Source organism: Callorhinus ursinus, unplaced genomic scaffold, assembly GCF_003265705.2.
Source record: "Callorhinus ursinus isolate GAN/ISIS: 27379988/994484 unplaced genomic scaffold, GSC_fseal_2.0 scaffold4, whole genome shotgun sequence".
Taxonomy (NCBI): domain Eukaryota; kingdom Metazoa; phylum Chordata; class Mammalia; order Carnivora; family Otariidae; genus Callorhinus; species Callorhinus ursinus.
In genome coordinates this window covers 152,297,050-152,320,171 of record NW_027397066.1, presented here as the reverse complement: position 1 = coordinate 152,320,171, position 23,122 = coordinate 152,297,050, and the positions used below count along the sequence as shown (strand labels likewise).

At 39.5% G+C, this 23,122-nt stretch overlaps 1 protein-coding gene across 1 annotated transcript in view; it reads right to left on the bottom strand.

The window, feature by feature from the left end:
* Window positions 1-23,122, bottom strand: part of KIF13B (kinesin family member 13B) — a 197,595-nt gene that overhangs the window by 130,581 nt on the left and 43,892 nt on the right. Inside the window, exon 3 of the mRNA XM_073892528.1 lies at window positions 2,285-2,297. Coding sequence (XP_073748629.1) covers window positions 2,285-2,297 — 13 coding nt within the window. The remainder of the gene's footprint in view (window positions 1-2,284; window positions 2,298-23,122) is intronic.

The following is a 23,122-nucleotide window of genomic DNA, read 5'->3' as shown; positions in this document are numbered from 1 at the left end:
AGGCCAAAACACTGCAGAAGAGTGGCTGCAAAGGTAAGACCAGTTCTGGAAGGGCACCAGGGGAACAATTAAATGAGCAACGAGAGAGCCCTGGGGACAACCACCAGGACAACTGGTTAAGAAGACCTTTAAAGCAAAAAATGGTCAGAACACTCATACCTTTTTGCAAAACATCAGGCAAGGGAGGCGTCTCTTCCCTGGAAGGGGGCAGTGATGGGCTAGCTAGGCCCAAAAGGCGAGGCGAAGCCCAATGGCTGAAAATACCCAGGAAGAGGCAAGAGCCCTGGAGCCCAGAAGCTATCAACCGGTTAAAGCGCTGTGTTGTACATTACAGTGCTCCACATATTTCCAAAGCTAAACATGTATCTGTCAAGAGTGGTCGCTCACTGTGTTAACAACACTCCAACAGGGGGAAGAGGAAAAGAAAAAGGAAGATGGAAGGTGGTCCCAAAGGACCGTGTATCACAATTTCGGTAGGGGACTGCTTTTCAAGCTACATTCGTCAGCCGTAGTGAGAATCATTACGGCATGGTGAGAATAAATAAAGTATGAAGTTCAAATTAAGTTTCTTCTGTACTAGCTTTCAACTCTCATCTCTTATAATTTTATTTAATTCTGTTCTCAGCAAGGTTAAGCAGAAACTATCCTTTTTTGTAAGCCTAGCTCTCACTTCAAAAGTGCCATCACCATATGTGTGTACTTATCAGAGAGTAGGCTCTACATGACACTCTTCTCTCAATTATTATGGGTTTTTCTTTCTTCTCTTTCTTTTTTTTTTTTTTAATTTAGGGATTTCCTTAACAACTGCATTTCTAAATCTCAATTCCAGTAGAGAAGCTACTATTAAAGTAACCATTACAATAGCCAATACAGGTGCTAGGCCCTGTTCATGGGACGCTGAGGTACAAAGAAGTGAAGAACCTGATGGCTGGCAGGTGGAGAAGCTGGGATTGGAAACCAGCCTTTCCGCCAAGAGGCTGTTTATCACTAGGCTGGATTGGCTCCATTCCCCAAATTATATGAAAGCACCGCAGCCTGGTACAAAGTTAGGAACTAATGAACACTTAGTTCTTACTTACAGTGCTGAATGGTCCTCTTTAAGTCCTAGCAATTTCGCTATTATAGGAATCTTTAAATTGTTATAGGAATCGTCAGCCAAGAATTTCCTAAAGCAGACAAGCTCTTTTCTTTCTAAATATTATTCTTTTAAAATTAAAAAAAAAAACTTTTTTCAAGTAACAGTAAAGAAAGACACATTCATTGCACGAAGTTAAATAACACAAAAATATAAAGTGAAAAATAAAGGTCTCCCATTCACCAAGATACCTCTCCCTAGACATAACCACTATGTTAATAATGTGGTGTTGGTCCTTCCATACTTTTTATGTCAAGTCAACATTTTCTCTAAACATTAAGACACAATTGAATTAAATAAAACATGAATAGTTTTTAAATGGCCGTGTAATGTTTCCTCACATCTTTACTGCAATCTCCAGTCTCTGGCTCCATCAAAAAATCAGGAAACAGAAATAATCCAATACCTTTTCACAGAAGAGATAAAACTAATAAAGTTGATTTTTACTTTTATAAAGAAATCCAGTGCCATATTAAACTATTAAAAAAATTACTCGGTCCCCAAGAGCCGTGTCTATACATATTTTAGCAACAATAGAGAATGGAATTACAATTCAACCACAGACTCAAAAACAAAATCCCAAGAATGTAGATAAAAATCTGAATTTCCTGACAAGTTCCAAGTAATGGCAGCAAATGGTCAATTCAAAAATATAGTCCTTGTGCCCACTTTGGCACACCTATAAATTCCTTGAGAGATACAAGAACTGATGCACTCCACTGACGTTTCTTTAGAATCTGGGCTCAAATCTAAAATGAAGCACATTTGCCTGACGAAGCCGTGGCCTGAGAATGTGTCCCCAGCTGTCAGGGGAACAACATAGACGAGTCTGCCTAGCACGGTTCTGACCACAGTCTGGAACGACCAGTTTCGAGCCAATCATGGTGAACAGCAGAGGACAAAAGGAATCTGTGTTGTAGCTGCCAGGAAACTGGCCAGAATTGGTCAAAGTACAAATACAGCTTTTCCATAAACCTCCAGTCCCTCCTATGCCAATAAATGATTTCGGATTTATGAACAGGCTGACAGCTTGCATTACTTTTACCAAAGTGACAGAGAGAAAATATTTTTGAGAAGAAAATTACCAGTACTTTAAAAATACGCACATAAGATCTTTACAAACATTGCATAATAAAGCAAATCTCTTACCTTTGGCTGGCTTCTGCATTTCCAAAAGAGATGTCATTGTGGACATGAAAGAAGAGGGAGAGAGTTAAAAAAATTTTTTTTGGTTAGAAGACAATTTTGAAGGGTAAAATGAAAATAAATACCATGTAAATTTTTAGTAAGAATACAAAATATTAACTTTGAAATCAAATAGCAATTTAAAATAAAGGATAAATTAATAACCTCAAACTTGCAGGGTAGAGTCCTTAAATATAGAAAACTAACTTGTATCTCTCAGTAAAAAGAAACATTATCTGAGCACTGGATAATTTTTAAAGTCCTAATATTTCTGCCTTATGCATTCTGCTTATCCTTGTATCAGTCTTGCAAGTATATAATTTAAAGAGTTTTTACTTTCTATCATCTGATTTCACTTCCAAGTAGTTTTCTCTGCTTTGATACAGCAGCAGCTCACTAGATAGGGCCTTCTATAAAAAAATGAATTCTGCTCTGGCTAAGGAAAAAGGTTAAAGGAACAACTGTGAATTACTACTTACTGAATTACTCACTTATTATCTATTGATCTATGCTCACCCAGGGGCTTCTAACCTCCCTCACCCCAAAACTATGACTCATACCTCCTCAGGGTACAGAGATATAACCAAGCCCAGTATACTTTGGAGATAGATTTATTTTTTTTTTAAGATTTTATTTATTTATTTGACAGAGAGAGACAGTGACAGCAGGAACACAAGCAGGGGGAGTGGGAGAGGGAGAAGCAGGCTTCCCGCTGAGCAGGGAGCCCGATGTGGGACTCAATCCCAGGACCCTGGGATCATGACCTGAGCCAAAGGCAGATGCTTAACGACTGAGCCACCCAGGCGCCATGGAGATAGATTTAAACTTAGAGAAAAGTTGCAAGAATAGCACAAAGACCTCCCTTCACCCAAATTCACCAAGTGTTAACATCACCACAGCTACTATTATCATTCTCCCCTCGGCCTCCCCTCCTCCATAAACAGACAGATATACAAATATATATTAGTTTTCTCCTACTCATCTGAGAGTAAGCTGCAGACATGCCCCTTAATGCTAAACACTTCAGTGTCTAATTCCTCAAAACAATGATGTTCACTTTCATAATCATGGTACAATGCCAAAATCAGAAAATTTTAAAATAAAGGAAAGGACTTTGGAAACTGGAGACAAAAACAGTAACTGGAGCTTTAGGAATAACTGGTCTCTCTCGAGGATCAAAATGCCAACTCAAACCTAAAACCTGAAAAGAAACTGAACACAGAAGTGCTTCCTTCTCATTTTCTACACAACTTCTTATTCCTCTGTCTTATAAAAAATTTTCTTCTAAAAAAAAATTTAACACTTATTTGCATCACATGATTTTAGGTAAGAACATTAAAACACCAAGGAAAGTCTACCAAAGAGTGACACTTGTCAGATTCTGGGGTGGCGACTGATGTGGCTGACCTAGAAAAGAAAGTAGTTTTTCCAGACTCGGAAAAACTTCCCGACAAAAAAACCTGTGAGATACTGGTAGGTATCTGAGGTCACTGATAAATGCTGTCATCTTTGTGCTTTTTTGTTTTTCGGGGCTTTGTTGTTGCTGTTGTTGTTGAGTATAAGCAACGTTAATACGTTAATTTTAGGTGTTCAACTAGTGACTGCACAAGTTTTGTTTTGTTTTTTAAGATTTTATCCATTTATTTGAGAGACAGAGAATGAGAGATACAGAGCACGAGAGGGAAGAGGGTCAGAGGGAGCAGCAGACTCCCCGCTGAGCAGGGAGCCCGATGCGGGACTCGATCCCGGGACTCCAGGATCATGACCCGAGCCAAAGGCAGTTGCCCAACCAACTGAGCCACCCAGGTGCCCGACTGCACAAGTTTCTGCACTCTGCCACGCTCACCCCGAGTGCGGCCCCCATCCATCACCATACAGTGCTGTTACAGTATCACTGACTGTATCCCCTGTGCCGTGCCTTTCATCCCCATGACTTACTCATTCCGTAACAAGAAGCTTGCACCTCCCACACCCCTTCACCCATTTTGCCCATCCACGCCCACTTTCCCTCCGGCAACCATCAATTTGTTCTCTGTATTTATAGCTCTGATTCTGCTTTTTGTTTATTTATTCATTTAATTTGTTTTTTTAGATTCCACATATGAGTGAAATCATATGGTATTTGTCTTTTTCAGTCTGACTTCCAGTTTTACAGATGAGAAACTTAAGGTTCAGAAAAGTTAAACGAACCTGTCCAAGACACAATAACAAGCAGTGATGGGATGTCAAACTAGGTCTGATTCCCAAGTCCACGTTCTTCCCCTCTTCCACACTGCTCAAAACAGCCTCATCAAGTTTCTTCTAGATCCAATCTATGAGTCATACATTAACAACTGTTCTTGCTAACAGAAACCCTTCCCAATGTATTAATTTCCTCCATTCTAATTATTACCAATAAAAGGTTACCACCTGGTGCTTATGCCAATGTAAGTTTACTTATTCATCATATTTATGAAATTCCAGACTGTTTTTCCTGAGGGAAAAATAAGATATTTAGTATGATATTTCAAGTTTAAATAAAATATTTTATACAAAAATCAGCTCTTCCTAAGAGACAATCAACAAATATAAGATGCAATATAGGACACATCACAGAAGAATCCATGAGAATAACCTGAATTCAGAACCTAATAAAAACAGAAACAAACCAGTAAATTAATAACAGAGCTAAGTTTCCAGCTAGGGATTCTGGTGACTACAGCAGTCAAGCTCAAATAACCTACAAAGCCACTGGAAACCCAAAGATGTAATTACAGCTCCGTACAAAAATAAATAAGTAAATTAATTAATGAAACAAAACCTTTCAAAGTATAGTTGCAATCCAATATGGTAATGGCTAACTTCTCCCCAAATTCCTTGTTTAGAAACCTCAGCTATCCAGCTCCCAGCGGAGATTTAGGAAGCAAAGAAAACCAGTCCCTGACCAATCAAAAGAGCCGTCACAAAGTAAAAACATGAAAGTCTTGGTATCTCAGCTGAGTTGAATTACTTTTTGTTGTTGCTGCTTAACTTCATTTTAAATATCTTCAGGCTCAAAAAACATTCCAAAAGTAGTACAAAAAATTCCTGTGTACCCTTCACCCAGCTTCCCCAAATGTGGATGTCTTACATAACCACAGTCATTATGATCAAAACCAGGAAATTCACCACCAATACAAAACTTATTAAATAATCTAGAGCTTAACCTTATAAAAATGTTTTGCCAACTGTATCCCACTGATGTCCCTTTTCTGGTCCAGGATTACACCTTGCATGTGGTTGTCTGTTTCCTCCCATCTGGGACAGTCTCTCTCATGACCCTGACACTTGAAGAGTACTGGCCAATTATTTTGTAGAATGTCCTTCAATGTGGGTTTCTCTAATGTTTCCCCATAACTAAGTTTGGGTTGGCAAGCACAACACTACAGGTAATGTTGTGCCCTTCTCAGTGCTTCACACCAGAAAGTACATGACAATGTCCATCCATGTTTCATAACTGATGATGGCAACTCTATGATTATTTGCTTATGGCTGCATTTACTAGGTTTCTCGATGTAACATTACTAATTTTCCCTTTGTACAATTTTCTTATTGGGGGAGACTTTGAGACTATATAAATACCGTCTCTCATCATACTTTCACCCACAAATTTGAGCATCCATTGATGAATCTTGCCGGCAACAATTACTGTTTCCCAAATGGTGACTGTCTAGTTATTGGAGGTGTTAACGCCCAGGTGGATCGATATGGACAGATGTGCTTTTTTAGGAAGAGGTAAACTTGGGAAACAAATGATTTAGTTGCATAGTTTGGATAAAACCGTTATCTATAAAGAAGCTACTCATCTCCTTCTTTTTACTGACCTGGTTCAGGGGTACAGCTCACTTCTCATTTAAATAACACATTATACCATAAAATTAAGTCCAATTACACTTCTAATTTTTTAAATGCCACAATATGAAGAAGAAATTTAATGATGATTTTAAATAAATTAGTGATCTTTGGAAATTTTTATTGATACTTTTGACCATATAAATATAAAATCAATATTGGGTCCAAAATAAACTACACAATATCCCGTATGTGTAAAACACAAAACAGTATCAGTAGAAGGACAAGTTACAAATCAATTACTGCTGTCCAACTATCAAAATTGAACATCACATCCAAATACCAACACCTCTTTTAATTTTAAACATTTGTTTAAGTTTCTCAAACCTTCACAATTAGAAATATTTGGAATCTCTTTTTTAACAGGATCTCTCTCCAGCCCGCTCCATAACGGATGTATACATCACAAAGAGCTTATTCTGATACAGCCATTCTATGATATTGTTGTTTTTCGGACTTAGCTGGCAGTACCAGCAACCAAACAACAATTTGTGTGATGATCATTATTTTTTTCTTGGTCAACCCTCCCCCTATGTGCTCCCTGCATAAGGAATAAAGCTTGATCTGACTACAATTTTCAACAGTGAATAGACTCACAAAAGAGTCAATCTTCGCTTATCTCGCCAGCTTTAATAAAAACATCACTAAAAGCCCTGTTTAGTGTCTCATTGACATTTGGAGTACTCCCTTCATTTTTGAAGAATAAATTTTAAAAGCATTATTGATAGAGTAGAATATTCTGGAGAACAGCACTGAGGATATAGAAGGTTTGAAAACACTACCACTGAAAGAATAGATCAAAGAACTAGAAATAACGTAGCCGGGCGCAGGGAAGACTCAAGGAAGACGCATCGATGCCACCTTCAGATTTGAGGGTACTCACACATTTGGGGGTAGGAGGAGAAACAGACTTGTTCTAGGTCAGCTTAGAGGCTGAATTTGGTAGGACCCTCTGGAGAAAGATAAAAGACGAGGGATATCCTCTCCAATACAAGAATTATTAGCATTGTGTTAAACAGCCAGCTCCCCATGAGTGGAACTATATAACGAGAGAAAAGTAGCTGATAAGGATGTTGCAGAAGGAAGGAGAACTTATACACCGGATCACTTGTAGAGCTCTTTTTATCTAGAATAAGAACACGAACACCAAGCATTCAACAAGTTCTATTTCTGCTTATTTCTAGCACTGATACTTGCAGACCCCTGGTACATCAGAGGTAAACCAAGTTACTGGTCGAGCATCATCTCCCACATCACAGCCCTAGGAGATTCCTCCTCTCCAGCAAGCTAGTGTACTTCTGTATTCCACAGACCTACACTCATAATGCCACTCCCTCCGACAACTCTTGTTTATTCAAGCCCTACCCCAAAAGAAAAACTCAGATCAAATTCTAGCTCCCTTAAGAAACCTTCCACAAGGGTGCCTGGGCGGCTCAGTCGTTAAGCGTCTGCATTTGGCTCAGGTCATGATCCCAGGATCCTGGGATCAAGTCTCACATTGGGCTCCCTGCTCAGTGGGAAGCCTGCTTCTCCCTCTCCCACTCCCCCTGCTTGTGGTTCCTCTCTCGCTGTGTCTCTCTGTCAAATAAATAAAATCTTTAAAAAAAAAAGAAAAGAAAAAGAAACCTTCCACATGAATTCCAGCCAAAAGTGAGTTTTCCTCCCTAATTCAAGTCAAAACTATCTCTAGTGCTCACATATTACCTACCATTTGGTCACATAAAGTAAACTTTTTAATACATGGGTCATCTCCTCAGCTAGACTATAAGGTCTAAAGACAGAGTATATACCTCTCCACATTTATCAGTATCCACAACAAGGCTCTTTGTTATTCAGCAAGTTTTGTTTTAAGCTCTCCCTATGGCCTGGCCCCGCTTCTGTTTTACCCTCAATCCAGCACCGGCTGCCCTTTGCCAACCCTGGCCACCTCTGACTGGCCCGGGGTGCCCAGTTTTCTAGCTTCAGGACTTTCATTCTTGATTTTCTTTCTGCCTCGAAATCTTGAAGCTGACTCTTATCCATACATCGTTTCTCCACTTAATTATTATTTCCCTACCTCCATCTCTCTTAAACATCCTATCTAAATTAGGTCCCTTATGTTATTCCTGATCACATTTATTCCCGATAGAATAAAACCATTTCCACCACCATTTCTGCTCTCTAAAAATCATCCCCCGAACAATAAAGCAAACAAAGAACAAATACAAACCTCATCTTCAATGAAACTAGGAGATAATTATAATGAAACACATTACATGAAGACAGAAAATGCATCCAGGGAATGCAAGAAAAGATCAGAAATGGGAAGCGCTGAGTATCCCAGAAGTTGAGGGGGGAGGGGGCCTTTAAAAATGGAAGAACATTTGGGTCACTATCTCTGATATGCAGTCCTTGCTTTAAATCAAGAGAAAAGACAGTTTGATAATCCTCTTCTACTGGAGTCTTCCACCCACACAAACCACAACTGGTTGAGAACAGAGGAACATCCAAAAAATATGGCCCCTGAACTACAACTGGCATAGTTCACAATCACAAAACTTTAGAAACATGACAACCCTTGTTTATAAATTCCACAATTTCAATTACCAACACTGGGATAGCATAATTCAAAGAATACACTCACTATTAACTCAGTCATTTGCAAATCATCTGCTTCTTCCCATCTGTCAAACACACACACAGAGTAAATTTAAATCCACTGTCCACCTGAGCTCTAAGAAAGCTTAAATCTGGCCGAAGAATTAAAACAATATTGGTGTACTTGTGGGGGTGGGGGGGGAATTGTGAAATATATTTCATATCTACGTTAACAGAATAATACATATTTGTTTTAATAATTACATGTTAAAATAACTCCAAGGTATACAAGAGATTAGGACAGATTATTGAAAGACTAATCTTAGACTCCAAGAAAGAAAGCTCTTATAGTTATTTCTCTCAGTATTTGTGGGTATCTTTGATTTCTAATTTTATGAACCCATATTTCTCCAGTTTTATTGTGTTAGATTTCTCCTTGGTTGGACTGGAATTAACAGGAGAAAGTGTTTACAGAGTATGAAATTAACTCTCCTGTCCCCTAACTCTATCCAGAGCCAGACTTGTCTCCAAGCCAGAAGTCACATACTCAAGGTCCAAAGGCCCAATTATAACCCACAGCTGTCTTTTCTTTAGTCCTCACAGTACTGACCAAAAGTCGAAAATCAGAAGATTCCACATCAAGAATTCTCTTAAAAATTCAGAGGATCTGGAAACACAAGGCCTAAATTCCCACATACCACCACTGGCTAGACCTGAACTACTACTGTCTTCCATGTGGACCTATCTGCCAGGCGGCAGCTGAGTTTTAATTCCTGCTATTAAGAAAGAAAGTAGAACAGGGTTTTATCCGTATTCAAAATCCATGCTTGCAAATTCACAAAAATAAAGAGAGTGTTTCTAAATCCAATCCCAAGAACCTAGGTAGAGTGCCTTCACAATCCTATCAGGACTACACTACAGATTCTGCCCACCCAATTAAATAAGACAATCCCCTTTGATATCGCCACATACAATCCTGGCTATCAAATCCTAAACATGGAATCCCAAACTCAAATGTCACATGCAACAATGTCATTAGAATTAGTAGCTATGAAATACAATTCAAGCTAAAGCTTATCTTCACTATAAGCAGTCACAGGCCTAGAATTCAGACTTAAAGTGGAAAGGCTACAGGCTTCAAGGAAAAAAAGAGCATATATATCATGCCTGGTGCACACACATTCGTGCCTGCTCAATTCTGATTCATGAAGCAATGTTAACTCGGGGTTTATGTCAGCGAGCAGGTTGAGAAAAACTGTAATTTCTAGCTCATTACTCTAATTACTGCCCAAATCCTTTGCTTAGCAAAGATCTCCTTAGCTTCCTTAAGTGGAAACTCAATTTACAAGCATTCCCCAACTAAATACTTCACTACTTAACAACGGTAAGAACTGCTTAGCTAACTAAATGAAGATTGCTGTGTTTATCCTTCTCCTGAGACATGACTTTCATCTTTGAAAAATCTCTCAAACCTATCCCCTCTTCCCTGCCCACATTCACTCTTTCCTTCGGCGATATTTACTGACTATCTACGATAAGCCAGGTCCTAATCTCAGTACTGGCAAAACTGCACTGAACAAATCAGACAAAACTCCCAGCTCTCTAAGAGCTTAAATTTTACTACAATTGAATGAACGGATGAATATGTAACATAACAGAGCTATGGGAAAAAAAATACAGCAGGGAAGAGGAGTACAGAGTGAAGCTGGGGTTGACATTTTAAACGGGGTGGTCAGGAGAGGCTTCGTGGAGTGGCATTTGCACAGAGGCCTTCCCATAGGAAGTAAAAAGCATATAGAGAGGAAGCAGACACAGCGACGCCCTATTTCTTCATCGGCCTCTAGGTCTACCTACCACATAGCTTCCTAACTGTGCTCATTCTGCCTCCTATCTCTTGTCTACAACTCTTCACTCATTCACTACGTATCTAAACCACATGTCTCAGCAGGTCATAATTCTGCCTAAAACCCTTCATTGGCTCCCTATCCCCTGGAAGATAAAATCCACTCCTTGAGCAGGAAAGGCTCTGATGCACATTCATGCACGCTCCATAAATGTTAGATATCATCATTATTGTGATTTGAGTCATGATGCAATGTTAAGTTGGGGTTTAACGTCTTTCCACCTCCCAAGCCTCAGTCTTCTACTGCTCCTCCCCCATTCTACTGCTCCTCCCCCCAGTGCCTTGTGCTTTACACATATTTGGACATGTCACATCCTTCAGGCTTGGTTACTTTTGTACTTTTGGCGACCTGTGTACTTCCTCCCACTTTCCAGTCTGGTAATGGACTTCTTGTCCAAAAAAACCAAAAAGGTACCTTCTCCATTCATTTTTAGGAACTTTTAAGTCCCCTAGGTCTTCTTTCCCAAGAAAGTGTTGTAGCCATTATTTCTTCCCCTTGATTACGAGCTCCTTGAGAACACAGGGCATGTTTCATTCTTCTTTGTTTTCCCAGTGCCTGACATATGGTAGGCACTCAATAATGCTCGTCGGAATTTGCCATGAGATGATGAGCTTGTCTAAACTGTTCAGTGGTTAAATTAACTCCTGATTTACACTATCCCCAGGGTCTCTATAATTCTTCTAGTGTCCTGATACTCATCCAAAAAATATTTGCTATGAGATATATATGGTAATGTATTTTTTAGTCAGATTAGAATGCCATTTACCAACTATTCAGAATATATTTGAATCAAAAGCAAAAAAGGCTTCCAGAAACAGAAAAAAAACAGACACCATGCTTTTCTATACAGAAGAGACCAGGACTTGGGTGCCTGGGTGGCTCAGTCGGTTAATCATCAGACTCTTGATCTCAGCTCAGGTCATGATCTCAGGGTCATGAGTTCAAGCCCTGTGTTGGGCTCCATGCTGGACGTGGAGCTTACTTAAAAAAAAAAAAAAAAGAAAGAAAAGAAAGAAGGAAAGAAAGAAATTAAATAAGATACAAGTCCTTGCCCTCAAGAAGCTCTTCATGTTCATCATGAAAAAGATTCTAAGCCATTATTATTTTCCATCGATACTTCCCCCTCAGGGAAATAAGAGGTTTCAGGAAGCTTTTTATAAAAAAACATTGAAATGATAAAAAGTTTAACCTTTTTGCTATTGAATGAGCTTATTCCTCAGTATCACAGAATGTTGACTCATCTATCATATCACTTCCTGTGATACTGCATAAAAATGGTGTTTAAACACCTTTGCATATATACTTGTTAGCAGTGACTCCTACAATATAGGGAAACATGTAATAATCAAAAATTCACAAAAACAAAATATCGAATTACAGTAACACAATGAGGAAATTGTTAAATATGCATGAAAATAAGTGAGATCTTTGGTCCATGGATGGGCCTCAGTGGGTCTGTGAATTCCTAAATTTTTTTTTCCTGGGCAGAGGAGTTATAACTTTCAGATTCTCTAGAGTCTAAAACCCCAAAAAGGTTAAGAAAGAGTGCTGCAGAGACATTTTCCTAAGAGCTATTGAGCTTCATATCCTAATCCGTGTTTGGCTTGAAAGACTGAATATACAAATGGACGATGGCCAGACCATATATGACACTAAACCCAACAACTTCTGTGGCAATTGACCCAGAACAGTCAGGAATTGGTCAGTGACTACGAGCTTTCCTATTTTTTGCCCATGCTTGCAACTCAGGACCAACCAGATAAAAAGCCAAATATACTCCCTAACCAACCACAAGTGACACCTGCTTCTAGTTAACCAGCCTCCAGCTTCCTCACGCCAACAACCTCCATCAGAAGCACACCTGAAGTCCTCCTTTTTTTCTTTCTTTTCTTTTTTTACTATAAAGCTTTTGTGGTCCCCTGCCTGACTTTGAGTCTCTGCCAAACCCAAGTGACAGTAGCAGACTCCCTTGCTATAGTAAACATTGAACAAATAGCCTCTATTTGTTCTCATTTGCATGGTCTCAGTTTAATATCCACAGGCTGATTAGCTAACATTGTAGATAAGAAATAAGAAAGGCACCGAGGACCAAATATAAATGAAAGGCATCAGGACAATAAGAAAATAACACTACCTTGCAAATTTTTTTTCTGTAACAAGGTACTCGGAAAAGAAACCAAAAAGTAATGACCAAAGGAGGAGGAAAACCAGGTGAGAGCAGCATCACAGGGAAAAGAGAGTTTCAAGAAGGAAGGAGAATAAGCAGTATTAATCACTATTGAGAGAGCAAGCAAATTAAGGGGGGTGGGGGGCAGGGTGAGGTAGGGGTAGAAGGCTCCTTTTGGTCTGTCTCCCAATTTTGATGGGGACTCTGCCACACCTCATTTACTCTCTGTGGCTTACAGTGGACCAACCTGCCCAAGCCTCAGAAATTCAAGAAAAAAGCTCCTTCCACCTTGTGATGCATCCCAGTCTGGCATTAATCAAATGTCACAAAGGCCACTGCAAGGGGAGGTTAACACAGCAGGACTGGGTCTCTGAAAGTCCAATTTAAAGACCAATTCAAAGAGCTGCTTTAATTACACTCCCAGAGCTCATTTCCCCTGAGATTCTGTGAGACAACTCATCACTCAGACTCTCCTCCCCAGGCAGGATATAACTTGCAAAATACCTTATGTTGCTTCTGTTCTCTTACAGCTAATCATCGGGATGTGGCACAAGCTTTGGGCAGGTACCTAGATCGTGAGTCTCCTGTTCATTCTAGCTGCTAGGGCTGTAAAGAAACTAGGGTTAGCTCTTAAAGGATCACTGATCTACCCTGAGAGCCACAAAGCTGTAGTCAAGACTACAGTGGATCAAGGAATGAATGAGAAGTGTAATTAAAACAGAGGGTATTGTATTATTTGAAAGTTTGCTAGATCTTGAAAGTCCTCATCACAAGAAAAAAAATTGTAACTATGTATGGTGATGGATGTTAACTAGACTTATTGTGATCATTTAGCAATACATACAAATATGAAATCATGTTGTACACATAAAACTAGTATTATGTCAATTATGTCTCAACAAAAAAAAGACAGGGTAATGGGCTCGAGGGGACAGAATCTAAAAATAAAAGTTCATAGAAATATTATTCATTATACTTTTTTTGATTGCCAAAAACACATAAATTCCAAGTACCTTTCCAGAGCACAAAGCCAGTCCTGTAAACCATCATCCCTTACAAAGAGGGCTGTGTGATTAAATGTTTCTTGTTCTGATCCTTTCCAGGTGAAGTCACACCCAAACACGCCCAGTATCATTTCCAGCCTCGCTGCCCAAAATAATGACCCCCCCAGGAAACACCACATTCCCCCCAAATTTCTAGGACTCCATTTTGTTTAGTTTGACAGAAACAAAATGCGTGTGGCAGATAACATTTGTTCCAAACAAGCTAATGAGAACCCAAAGGAAATATCTGATCTTAAAATATTTACTAAAATGAGTTCCTGAGACATTTTCCTACCATGGTGATTCAAAATAACGTGAAGCACCTTCTTCCTTGTCCTTTTGCTTTAACTTCTTGCCAAATTTATTTGACCCCTCTTTTGAATGGGGGATATAGAAAAAAGAAGTTTCCAGCAAGTCTTTGTCAACATATGAGGTACAACTGGAGTATAAATGTTCCAGAATAACAGTATTAATTTTCATTTGCCCCAGCAATTTACATACTGCGTGCAGCCAGAGGAAGAGCTGTACCACGTTGAGCTAGTCTACTGACCATGACACACAGCTGTATGTCTGTGTACTTCACAAAGGCACCTGGCGCAGAGGTTCAGCAGGAGCTACAGCACAGCCCCTGCTACATGGACCAAGGAGAAAACAGGTCATAGCAAAGCAAGGGGTCAAAGACAAAGGCACCATTTGCTTTTCCCAAGGCTGAGACAGCTCAGAAAGGGATGCCTGTTTCTAACTGGCCTGGACAGAGGGGCCACCTTTTCTTCATTTGCACAAAAGCACCGTTTGCTACAAAAGCTCTGTAGAGTAGTCTGACTTCCAATAATTGTCTGCCATAGGAGCTGCAGGAAATGTCTCCCCTCAATATTCAACAAGGTAGCTAATGTAAGTCTGAAACTCTAGCCAAAACAGAATAACTGGGACTAGCTCTCCTACCACAAAGAAAAACTGCACAAAAGATATGAAGCAAATGTTTTCATAAAATGGGTACCAGGCAGTGAGGGATTATGATCTTGGGGAGAAGGCAAATGAGTGAGAGGGGCCCTACAACTGCCCAGGCATTCTACCTAGAGACATTCTGTACAGGAAGAGGGAACCAAGCCAGAACAGGTTGGCCTGGGCTGAGATGGTAAGACTGGACATCTGAGGCAGCTGGAATTTGCTGGCCAGACAGAAGGGAACAGTCCAGAGGAAGAACCCCAGGAAGGTGCAGGGCACCCACCCCCCAACTGTCTCTGACTGAATACTAAATCGCACACGCAAAAGGGGAGACACCCACAGGCCATAAAACTATCTGGGGAAGAACTCCTGCTGGAGAAGTAGGTGTACACTGAACAATTTGAAGAGCTAACATGGGGCTCGGAGATATGAGTTACAACCAGCCACAGTGGACAGATCTCCTTGAACACTATGGGGCATTTGGTAGAGAGCCCCAAAAGGCCACAATTTAGGTGTACAGCTAAACTTGCCCTAGAATAAAGGCTACTCTGGCCCCAACCTAACAAAACTTAAAAACAGGCCAAGATCCAGCTGATCCACAAGTAAATTACCCATGCTTTGAGAACATTCCCGTCACTCCAAAAAGTTCCCTCATGACTGACTACAGTCAATTCCAGGACCTACTCCCAGCCCCAGGCAACCACTCATCTGCTTTCTGTCCTTCATCTTTTCTGGACATTTCACAGAAATGGAAGCCTACAAATGGAAGCAACCGGTGTCTTTCACTTAGCATGTTTCATCCATGTTGTAGCATGTTACCGATTCTTAGTTCCTTTTTATTGCTACTGAATAGTATTTTGTTTATCTGTTCACCAGTTATAAGTATTTGGACTGTTTCTGGCTTGGGGCTATTATGAATAGTGCTGCTATGAACATTCAAGAACAAGTCTTTGTGTAGACACTTATTTTTATTTCTCTTGAAGAGATGCCTAAGAGAAGAAATGTCGGGTCATAGGGTAATGTAGATCTATCTTTCCGGAGACAATCAAGCTCTTTTCCAAAGTATATGTACTGCTTTCCATTCCCACCAGCCACAGGTGAGAGCTATAGTTGCTCTCCATCTGCACCATCACTGAGTATTGTCTGTCTTGTATGTAGCCATTCAAGTGGGTGTGGAGTGGCCTCTCACTGAGATTTTAATTTACATTTCCATAATGACCAATGAGGTTGAATCTTGTAAGAAGTGTTTCCCTATAGAGAACAGAAAAATTCTCATAATCGAATTTCTAATCCTTACTTTTAGACTATAAGGATTGACAAACTCCTGGTCAAATCCACACTTTTTCTTTATTCTCATTCACAATTATGTAGTATGTAGTACCACAGTACCATTTCTAACTATTATTTTTTTCATTTCTCTACCTCTTTAACCACTTCTGAGTGACTTCACAGTCTTTGTGTAGACATTCATTTTTATTTCCCTTGGATAGCTAAGAGTAAAACACTAGGTCACATGCTCAGTATATATTTAACTTCACATTTAATACATTTTATGGTCCAGATGTGCAAAACTGCATTCGAAATTTATTTATTTATTTATTTATTTATTTATTTGACAGAGAGATAGTGAGAGCAGGAACACAAGCAGGGGGAGTGGGAGAGGGAGAAGCAGGCTTCCCGCAGAGCAAGGAGCCCGATGCGGGTCTTGATCCCAGGACCCTGGGATCATGACCTGAGCCGAAGGCAGACATTTAAGGACTGAGCCACCCAGGCACCCCTGCATTCGAAATTTAAACCAACCTTTTTTGGACAAAGCTCTACATGTATAAATTAATTTTAGTAAACTGTCCTTAATTACTTATGTCCACACTGGATGACTCAACACATAGACCCAAATCATTAGGCCTAAAACAGTCGTTATACTTTGTCTCCAGTTTCTAACTATTTAAGCATCTGTAATCAGATGGAACCATGCACTTAACTAAAGTCCTCAAGCACCTTGCCAGACAGGGGATAAAATAACAAATTAGACATCCAAGACTGTCTTAATGGCATGTTGCTGGAGGAAGAGTACTCTACCCCAACAGTTAGATAGAAACCCTTCTTCAGTTTGGTTCTGCCTTTCACTAGCTTTGTGATCCTAGTGGTCACTTAACCTCATCCAACCTCTCTGCTACTTCAGGAATCTGGCAGAACTACTACTCCCTACACAACCGACTTCACACTACTGTGCAATATCCTGTGTGTGGCAGAAAGAACATCACTTGGGAACTAAGCAGACTGGGATTCAAATCTAGGTCCAATAAAAGGTCTGTGATCTTCCTGGGTCCAAGCATCATTTTAAGTGCATTCCATGTATTATTTTCTTTAATCCTCCACAACCCTAAAGGATAGATCCTATTACTGCCCTCATTTTAGAAGTGAGGAAACCAAGGCTCAGAAAGATTGAGTAATCTTGCTCAAGGTCAACAATTAAATACTAGACTGGGGATTCAAATCAAGAGAGAAGCAGTACTCAGCTGGAGGGACAAAATCAAAACCATACACGTCTTGTGAAATCATCAACATTGCATTTTCTTTCCAGGCCCAGGTTGCTAAAGCAAATTTTGAGTGGTGGCTCTTCCTTCTCTGCATTATTTTTCACATGGTTTTGTTTTGGTCCTCCTTCCCTCCATCATGAAGGCTGGCTTCCTGAATAGGGAAACAAACCCTGAGGAAATGGGTTCCAGTCCCCAAAGAGACTAAGTGGTATGTGGGGGACGGGGGAGGGGGGTTATAGGTACAAAAGGTTTGTCAAGCCTACCTAACAAAAAGCAAACTACATTAACTTTTGGGGAACACAGCAGTGGGAGCTAGGGAGTGGGACAACAAGGAAATGTCCTAGAAAAGAAAAAAAGCACCTACATCCTTTGTTTATTTCACATCCCAAGATATAACCAACAAACTCTTAAACAGTTTATAGCATTCTTCAACTGAGCTAAAATGTTTTGAAGAAAGCAGCAGCAATCTTTGAATGCATTAGCTTGAAGGACAAAGAGAAAAGCTCTGGAAGCTTCTGAATGCAAATTTAGACTCTTAGAAATAAAAAACAAATGAGGATATGAGTTCTTAAATTTAAACCTCGATTTGCATACAACACAGAGATAACCAGTACTACACAGAGGAGCCTTACTGGCACATTAGTTTTGTGCTCACGTTCAGACATGAGTGTGCCTACAGATAACTAGACAAAATACCCAAATATTAATCAGTATTCCTGTTTCCCAGCAGTGTTGAAAGGAGACCTGCCTAAGAAACTTGCCTGTGTAAAACAGGTGAAATTATTTTTTAAGCATTCAACAAGTTTAAGTCTATATTTTTCATTTTATTAACACTGGAAGCTACCTTTTGTTCTGTGTGGCAAATACCTGGCATACTTTAGCTCTAATCCTCACACCAACCCTACATGGTAGGTCTTGCGCTCTCTATTTTATAGGGTAATAAGGAAAGAACAGCACAGAGAGATTAATTTGTTCAGTGACAAAATTGGGATTCAAACCTAAGTGTCTCGTTCTAAAACTATGCTCTTTCTCCTTAAGCATTTGCCTCTCTCTATGGCACATGATGTGGGAGAACAAGTTAAAAACAATTTTGCCTGTTTCAGGAAACTTAAGGATGCTTGTTTAAAATGACCTGATTTGGAGTTTTTTAGTTTTTAGTTTTTTGTTGTTTGTTTTTTCTTTTGCCTTCAAATAAAAGTGGGCAGCATAACAAAGTGGGCTATAAACTGGGGAAAGATATATGGTTAAGTATGTACAGCAGCACAAAACTGAAGCTATATGAGCTTCCGGTGTTAGTTTAACTCTTGTTTGGGAGTGGGGGAAGGCTGCCCTTTCTCCAGCTCTTACCCACCTATGATAACTTCCCAAAGAAGAGTTGGCCTTTAATGAACCAAGAGTGCTAAGGAGAGGATATTTAATTCCTCATTCCTCGTGTTTCCATGTGCAAGAATTCAAAGTAACACTCCTGATGCCTCTAAGCCCCCTCACTCTGTCCTCCGGAGGAAAGGAAGGGTGAGTTATCTATCGAATCAGTGGTGTTCAAGAGAAGGAACAGCATACATGAGACCTGTTCATCCACGCCACAAGACAGGCCTACATGTGCCTGGGAAAGTCTGTAACTCAAGGGTAAAGAATCAGGAAACCTATTTGGCCCACAGTCCAAAAGCCATTTTCTCCATCAGCTCTATCAGTAACTGAAGTGAAATGAGATGCAGAAAAATAGTGCTAAAGAGATCAGGCTCTGGAATCAAATTGCCTGATTTTGAATCCCAGCTCCACCACTTATTATGTGACCTTGGGCAGCTAACCTAAACTTTCCATGATCTAGTTTCCCTCATCTGTAAAAATGCAGATAATAAGAGAACCTATTTCATAGGATTGCTATGAAGATTATAACAGTGCCTGGCACATAACAAGCACCACGTGTAGTGTTTTTATTTTTGGTTTGTCTATTTCCCCTATCTTACTAATCCCCATGACTACCTCAGTTCAGAGTTGGAGTGGAGAAAAATCCCAACAGAAAGAAAGAATCTCTTTCAAAAGTAAGACAGGATGGGCACGCGACTCTTGATCTCAGGGTTGTAAGTTCGAGCCCCACATTGGGCATGGAGCCTACTTAAAAAAAAAAAAAGAAAGAAAAGAAAAGAGGGGAGGAATGACTTTTAGCTACAATGATAAAATGATGCAAATGCCTTATTTTACTCTCTGGTAAACTAGTTTGGAGCAAACTCTAGAATAAGAGCTGGTCCAAAGGAGGCAAAGCACTAAAGTTTAAAATCTCCCCAGCCAGGGCAGCTGGGTGGCTCACTTGGTTAAGCGACTGCCTTCAGCTCGGGTCATGATCCTGGAGTCCCGGGACCGAGTCCCGCATCGGGCTCCCTGCTCAGCAGGGAGTCTGCTTCTCCCTCTGACCCTCCCCCATCTCATGTGCTCTCTCTCTCTCTCATTCTTGCTCTCTCAAATAAATAAATAAAATCTTTTAAAAAAATTAAAAATAAAATAAAATAAAATAAAATCTCCCCAGCCATATTCCACTGACTGGAAATGAATTTGCAGTAGTATAATTTTTTTCCAGGGCAGAGGGCTGTCAGGGCACACCGCTCAAGATGGTTCATTATATTTTGCTGTATTAATTGAATCATTCACTAATAATAAATGCTAAAGTAAGGTGGCTTTTCCTAATACCACCTCCTCCTCCCCTCTCTTTTATGGGTATCAATGGACTCCCCCTGAACTTCTTAAACCTATTTTTTTTTAGATTTTTTTTTTTAAAGAGAGAGAGTGCACGCACACAGAGGGGAAGGGTAGAGGGCAAGGAAAAGAGAATCCACAGCCCCGAGATAACTACTAGAGCTGAAACCAAGAGTGGGACACCTAACCAACTTTGCCATCCAGGTGCCCCCTTAAACCTGTTTCTTATCTGAAACACCCATTGTACCTTAGGATATTATAAGCATAATTACATCATGCTTATTGGATGAGATAAAAGAATTACAGCAGTGAAGGATTAAAATACTATAAAGTTCCCAGAACTCCTTGCATATGTTTCCTTATAACACGGATTACTTTATATCAACTGCTCAGAGGTACTTCTGCTTCCACACCAGCTCCTTCATCTTGATATCTCAGTGCCTAAATTTAGCCCAGTCCCTGCCAAATTGTAGGCATCAGTGAATGTTTATTGAAATGAGAGACTAAGAGTTAGGTTAACCATGACTACACCCTGTCTAAAAAAATCGTCCCTTATAAGCCTCTCCCGAAATCTTCAGCCACCACTTTTCCTATGTATATTCTTTGTCAACATCTTGTCCTTCCTGAATTGTTACACATTAGACTCCAAACTACCAGCTTCCTTAAGAAACCATGATCTAAAAATTAAAAAGAGGCACAAATGTTAATTATTCCTCACTGCATTCCAGATAAGAAATTACACAGGAGCAGGTCTAGAGCAACCAAGAACAGAAGGCTCTGAGGCAGAAATTTCCAAAGGGAGGAAATTAGTAGAATGGTATAGCTAAGAGTTTGGAAGGGAAAATTTAAGAACATACTAAAGAAAAAAAATTTTTAAACTGCAGGAAAAATAAAAAGCTATTCATATAAGTCATGGTCCAAATACAAAGCAAATAAAAACGTGGTACAATCTAATACAACTGACAGAATTTAAGAAGAATTTATTTACACTTTATGCTAGAACAATCTCCATCAAACAATCTATGGGTTGTGATACCAAACCCAGAGAAAGACAAGCAATCCTAACACACTATTTGGTTTAACACTAAGATAAATGGATGGATGGATGGACAGACGGTCGGACAGACTGATGGACAGGCAGGCAGGCAAGCTGGCAGGTGGGTAGGTAGATGGATGGATACATACACATATCATATAAAATAATGTCAACTTACGAATAAAGTAGGTTGTGAAAAGGGACAGACAGGAGGAGGGCAGGGTCCTTAGCTTGGTAAAGAAGTAGTGAAGAGATAGGAGTGCTGGGTGGCACAGTCAGTTGGACATCGGACTCCCAGTTTTGGCTCAGGTCATGACTTCAGGGTCATGGGATCAAGCCCAACATCGGGCTCCACGCTCAGCATGGAGTCTGCTTAAGATTCTCCCTCTCCCTCTGTCCCTACCCCCCACGCTCTCTTTCTCTAAAATAAAAAATAAATAAATCTTTAAAATGAAGTAGTTAAGAGATAATGTTTAAAGCTGATCTAATTAGAAATACAGGTTTCAATATGTTATGTAAAAACATCATAGAAATGACCAACAGAAGAAATAAAAATAATATAAAAATCAAACAGTGGGAAAAGAGGTAAAAAGCTTATACATATAAATTATATCTTCAGTGAATCAATGAATTATGTCTAATATTAATAAACCAAAGGATATGCACATTACCTACAGTAATCCTCATGTTTTTTCACTCATGTACCTCCAAATACCTTGTAACTTCTTATAGATTTTTAAGTTGACATAAAAAATTTTTCAAAAATGAGTTTAGTTACAGAAGATGCAATTTCTGAAATACTGTATTTTATTTTTTATTTTTTTTAAAGATTTTATTTATGTATTCATAAGAGACAGAGACAGAGAGAGAGACAGAGAGAGGCAGAGGGAGAAGCAGGCTCCCTGCTGAGCAGGGAGCCCGATGCGGGACTCGATCCCAGGACCCTGGGATCATGACCTGAGCTGAAGGCAGACGCTTAACCATCTGAGCCACCCAGGCGCCCTGAAATACTGTATTTTAAAATAAAATTCCTTTAAATACATCCATCAGTAACCATGTACCATAAATTTTTGTAAATTTGGGTATTTTATGATTTCTTATTATTGATACTATCAACTATTTTTTAAATGAAAATACTTTTTTAATAGTAATTTTATACCTTTACTTTTTCCCCCTGAACTCATGCTTCCATGCCACTTTCCACACAGTATCTTATCCTAAAATCTTTTGTTAACCACTCTACTACTGTTCTTTTCTGTAAAAAAATCTATGTAAATTAAAATTTTAATTTCTCTGGTTACTTTTCTTCTGCACTGAGCTATCAATACAATTATTAGTAGCACATGACTGATCAGAACAAAACATATTACAAATTGTGATAGACATAAAAAGTAAAAGTTGTACTGGAAAAGTACCTTTTAATGAAATGAATCCATGGGATGACTATGGCTTCTACTAAAATGAGATCACTGAGCATTAAACCTTTTTTTCAAGTTTTTATTTAAACTCCAGTTAACATACAGTATATTAGTCTCCAGTATATAATGTAGTGATTCAACACTCCCATATGACATTCCACGCTCATCACAAGTGCACTCCTTGATCCCCATCACCTATTTAACTCATCCTCCCACCTACCTCCCCTCTGGTAACCATCAGTTTGTTCTCTATAATGAAGAGTCTGTTTCTCGGTTTGTCTCTCTCTCTCTCTTTTTCTTTCCCTTCGCTCATTTGTTTTGTTTCTTAAATTCCACATGAGTGAAATCATATGTATTTGCCTTTCTCTGACTGACTTATTTCGCTTAGCACAATACTAACTCCATCCATGTCGTTGCAAATGGCAAGATTTCAATCTGTTTTATGGCTAATGTACCACCTCTTTATCCATTCATCAGTTGATGGACACGGGCTCTTTCCATAATTTGGCCATTGTAGATAATGCTGCCATAAATATCAGGGTGCTTGTATTCCTTCAAATTAGTATTTTTGTATTGAGTATATACCTAGTAGTGCAATTGCTGAGTTGTAG